Genomic DNA, 3,854 nt, shown 5'->3' on the forward strand with positions numbered 1-3,854 from the left:
TCGCGGAACTATCGAGAGCCCCTTCCTCAGAATGTGCCGGTCTCGTGGTGGGATCAAAATTATCAACGAGGTAAACTTCCTTCGGAGCGGGAGAAACTGTTGGGGTGTGATTTGATGAAATGGGTGCGGGAGTTGGCTTTCCGGCTAACGTGCAGAATATCGGAATATCATCGGGATCGTCAGAATCTTCCCTGTTAGAGTCTTTACGAGATGCCTTAACACTCCTCTCCTTTTTATTAATCGATTGAGAACCGAATTCGGCCTCGACAACTGCATCCTTGTCTACGGAATGATCTCTTTTACGCCTCTTCGTGGGTTTAGAATCACTCACTGAGTAGTGTGCATTTCCCTTGTGAAACCTCTCACGACTGGTGGCTCGCCCATCGTCTAAACGCCTCTTCTCCCGGTGAATTGAACCATCCTTTGCAAGGGCCTTTGTAAGCTCGAAATCATGACTAGTTTTGTTTGTGCCTCCTTTTCCCAGGCCCTGCGTTGTGTGAACAGTGGATGAAGTTGAATCGTTGGACAAGAAAACAAGTTGGTAATCCGCCCCAGGAGTGACGATAATGTTCCCCTCCGCATCAAATGGGAGCAGTAGGTGGCCACTTTTCCCGTCGAGAAGTGCCACCGTGCCGTCATTCCTCTTAACCCCGAAGGCATAAGTCGGGTTGAACGTGTTGCGCAAGTTTGAGCAAAGGCAAACTGGTAGGTTACCGACACGGATAGTTAACATCAGAACCACAAATGAAAGTAACTACAAATTATCGGTTGTCTAACGGGATTATGTTCTAGTTTGTTTGTTTGTTTGTTTGTTTTTCTTCGCTTCGTCCTGCGCACCAAAGTACCTAACAGCTGTTCAAAAAGTAATACCTATCGTTGGTCGCGCAAGAAAGGTGATAAAAATCCTTAACAACAGTTGCGAGAGTATCGCTTCAAGGAAATAAACACAAAGCACAGTGTATCAAACTAGCACTTCGCCACTGACTGCAGTACTACGATGAAGGGAACTGCACATATTTGTAAAGAAATGTAGACGGAAACCGCCTTATCAGGGTAAAAAGATGTTTCCCACGCGGGGAACCGAGGAACCACTGCCCTTCGCTACACGCACCGCCAATACGTGTTTTGCAGCCCCGTATTGGTGAGTGCATAACATGCCATCGTCATCCTCGCCGGTAGTGGGCGGATAATCACCCGAAGTTGATGTGGGTTCAATGAAAAGACGAATATCCGCTGCAGCTGCCAACCACAAGGGCACCCCCAAAGGTCCAACAACGGTGTGGCAGTAACGCGTGTTCGTGCACCCGTTAACGAGAACAACCGCCACACTACCACCAACAGAGGTACCCGCATTGGCAGCCTGGACGCTACAAAAAACGTTCCCAGCTTCGGTATCTAAGTGATGCGAGTCAATGTTACCACAATACTCACCACGCCAACCGTTCCCAAGCATAATAACATTGCGCAACTCACGCACCAGTTCAGCCGCCGCCCAGTGCCGCGCATGCTTTGTTGCTCCACATGTCGGGTGATCCCAAAGGCGAGCAACACTGTCGATAACGACCAACGCGCGGCGTTGGTTAGCATGATGCATAGACGACGGATACTCCTCGTGGTACAGAAAACGGAAGAAGTTTAAAAGGTCATTTAGGGTTGCGAAGTTCACCACTTGTACCCTTCCTATGATGTCATCGAGGAGCCTTTCAATCTCACCCTCGCAGTGCACATCACACAACATTGCACGCTGGAGGGCTTTTTCGAGCTCTTCCCGCAAATGACGGGGATTGAGAGAGGACGGGTCAGACAAGACGTAGAAAACACACCACTCACGTGGTCTGCAACATTCCTCTGCTCTCGCCCTCAGACATTCTTGCTGTACCTCCAGTCCCTTCGATGGGCTGCCGTCGCATATTCCCACATCAACCCCTCTAGTCGTCCACTCTAATGCACCCTGTGCCGCAAATGAAGATATCATGCGGCGCACAAGGCGGGATTTCCCTCCTGATGGCGGACCAAACACCTCCAGGACTGTCCCGCACGTCATCCCGCCGTCGGGCAACAACCGGTCAAGTTCCTCTGAGCCAGTTGAAAATACCGCGTGTTGTGTGAACCTACGGTTCAGGTCATGCTGCAAAATAGTTTGCGAAGTGAGTAGCGCAAGCCTCTGTGAAATCTCCTCCGCCGTCATCCCAGTCCATGGTGGAGGACACACAGACATTCAAAAGCTTCAGCGTTACTGCTTCTTCTCCGTAATACTACTACTCTATCCTCCCCCTCTCCCAACTCGTTCTTATAAGCTGGTGGTCCGTCTCACGGGTTGACTATGCACGCAAAGCATTCAATATTACCTTCGATCACCGAGCAGTTGGGTCTCCACAACTTTGGATCCGGTATGTGGTTTCCTTCCGCGGTGCTCGAACTATTGGTTCAGTTACGAACTGAGTAGACGCGGAGTAGAAATGGAAGGAGAATAAATGGATGGCAATGAAGACGATTAATGACGTCGACACAACACATGTAACGTTAGTCAGCGCACCCAAGGACCTCGTAATGAAGTAAATGCAAGATCAATATTATGACAGGAAAATCTCACTGTAATTTTGCGCCCCACCGCACCCTTCCCGACTTTCCCATTATTATTTTTTAAAATGAAAGAGAAGTACGTTTTACTGTTACCGCTATTTCTTTTAAGCAAATTATGCGCAATGCGTATTTATCTGTTGTATTTATTCCACCTTTTCATCAACCTTCTCTGGTGTCTTGCCGGAGTAATACAGCAGCGCACGAACAATGGAGTACAACACAACAGAAGAGAGAGGCCAGCGCTGAAACCACACCGCCCAATCCAACTGCGTAACAACTGCACCAAGAATAATGGCACCCAAGAGCATGAGCATCTCCTTCAACTTGCGGCTTCCCTCCACATCTGCTTCCTTATTTCGTTCAACTTTTCCATCGTCGTCCGGGCCCAATACTAATTCCAGCAGCATTGAGCGCAGCTCCGCCAACTGCATCGGCATAGTGAAACTCAGTAGTGCACTGAATGCCACATTGCTGATCACTGTGCTGTAGTTTTCCAGTTCCGCACCAGCGAGTGAGAAAATAACTACCCAAAGAACCATATCCCGCAGGTGACTGAAAATGAAATCGAGTAACATTTATCTGAACGCGCCACGTGTGTTTGGTTATGTCCCCTCAAATGATGGAAGCAAAGTACTACCAGAAACTATGCCGCCCCGTCGCAACAACTGCAGTTGAATGTAGTATATACAAATATATATATATATATGTTCGTGTGAATTGCTTGTCTACTTGCGCCTAGCGCTCTTTCCTCGCATGTGTGAGTTCGTGTGGAGAAAAGCAAGGATTAACACCCAAACGTTAGCCCAAGTATGAATGCGGGGCCAACAAACAGGGTGGAAAGTAGGAATTATGAAGGAATCAAAAAAGTAAGAATAAAACGATACAGATTAAGAAGAAATCCCCACAGGTAACTCCGTTCGTTTTTCATTCGCTTTGTACCACGAGGAGGAATCTGTGGTCAGAGCGATGCGGTACAGAACACTACCGCTAAGTCCTTCCTTTTGACCAGGTTCTAATCACAGTCATCGCACTAAATCAAAAAGATAAAAAAAGATGGACAACCCGCGTGAGAACCAGTTGACGACCTGCAAAGCCGCCGTCACACCCATACACGGGTGAATGCAATGATGTACACGGCAACTTCAACATCTCACTCCTACGTGCATCGCTTGCTGTAACTGTGGTTAAGGCATAAGTGTTTTTGTATTACACGAAATTGGGGACTGACGGGGAGAAAAGTGCGGCAGTCATGTGGTACAAAAAAAAAAAAA

The 3,854-nt window shown here is 48.0% G+C and overlaps 2 protein-coding genes and 1 pseudogene across 3 annotated transcripts; all 3 read right to left on the reverse strand.

The window, feature by feature from the left end:
• Position 1: 1 nt before the first annotated feature.
• TEOVI_000138000:pseudogene lies at positions 2 to 733 on the reverse strand (annotated as a pseudogene). The gene has a single exon. A coding segment is annotated over exon 1 (732 nt).
• Positions 734 to 1,048: 315 nt separating this feature from the next.
• On the reverse strand, positions 1,049 to 2,218 carry TEOVI_000138100 (recA bacterial DNA recombination protein, putative; the record flags this gene model as incomplete). The annotated part of the gene is made up of 1 exon (XM_067224614.1): positions 1,049 to 2,218. The coding sequence occupies one exon, from the start codon at positions 2,216 to 2,218 to the stop codon at positions 1,049 to 1,051; it is 1,170 nt and encodes a 389-aa protein (XP_067080715.1).
• Positions 2,219 to 2,726: 508 nt separating this feature from the next.
• On the reverse strand, positions 2,727 to 3,158 carry TEOVI_000138200 (uncharacterized protein; the record flags this gene model as incomplete). Its single annotated transcript, XM_067224615.1, has 1 exon — positions 2,727 to 3,158. One exon carries the CDS (start codon positions 3,156 to 3,158, stop codon positions 2,727 to 2,729), a length of 432 nt encoding a protein of 143 aa, XP_067080716.1.
• Between the last annotated feature and the right edge of the window lie 696 nt (positions 3,159 to 3,854).

The sequence above is a fragment of the Trypanosoma equiperdum genome (genome assembly GCF_001457755.1).
Source record: "Trypanosoma equiperdum strain OVI genome assembly, contig: ctg_355, whole genome shotgun sequence".
Taxonomy (NCBI): domain Eukaryota; phylum Euglenozoa; class Kinetoplastea; order Trypanosomatida; family Trypanosomatidae; genus Trypanosoma; species Trypanosoma equiperdum.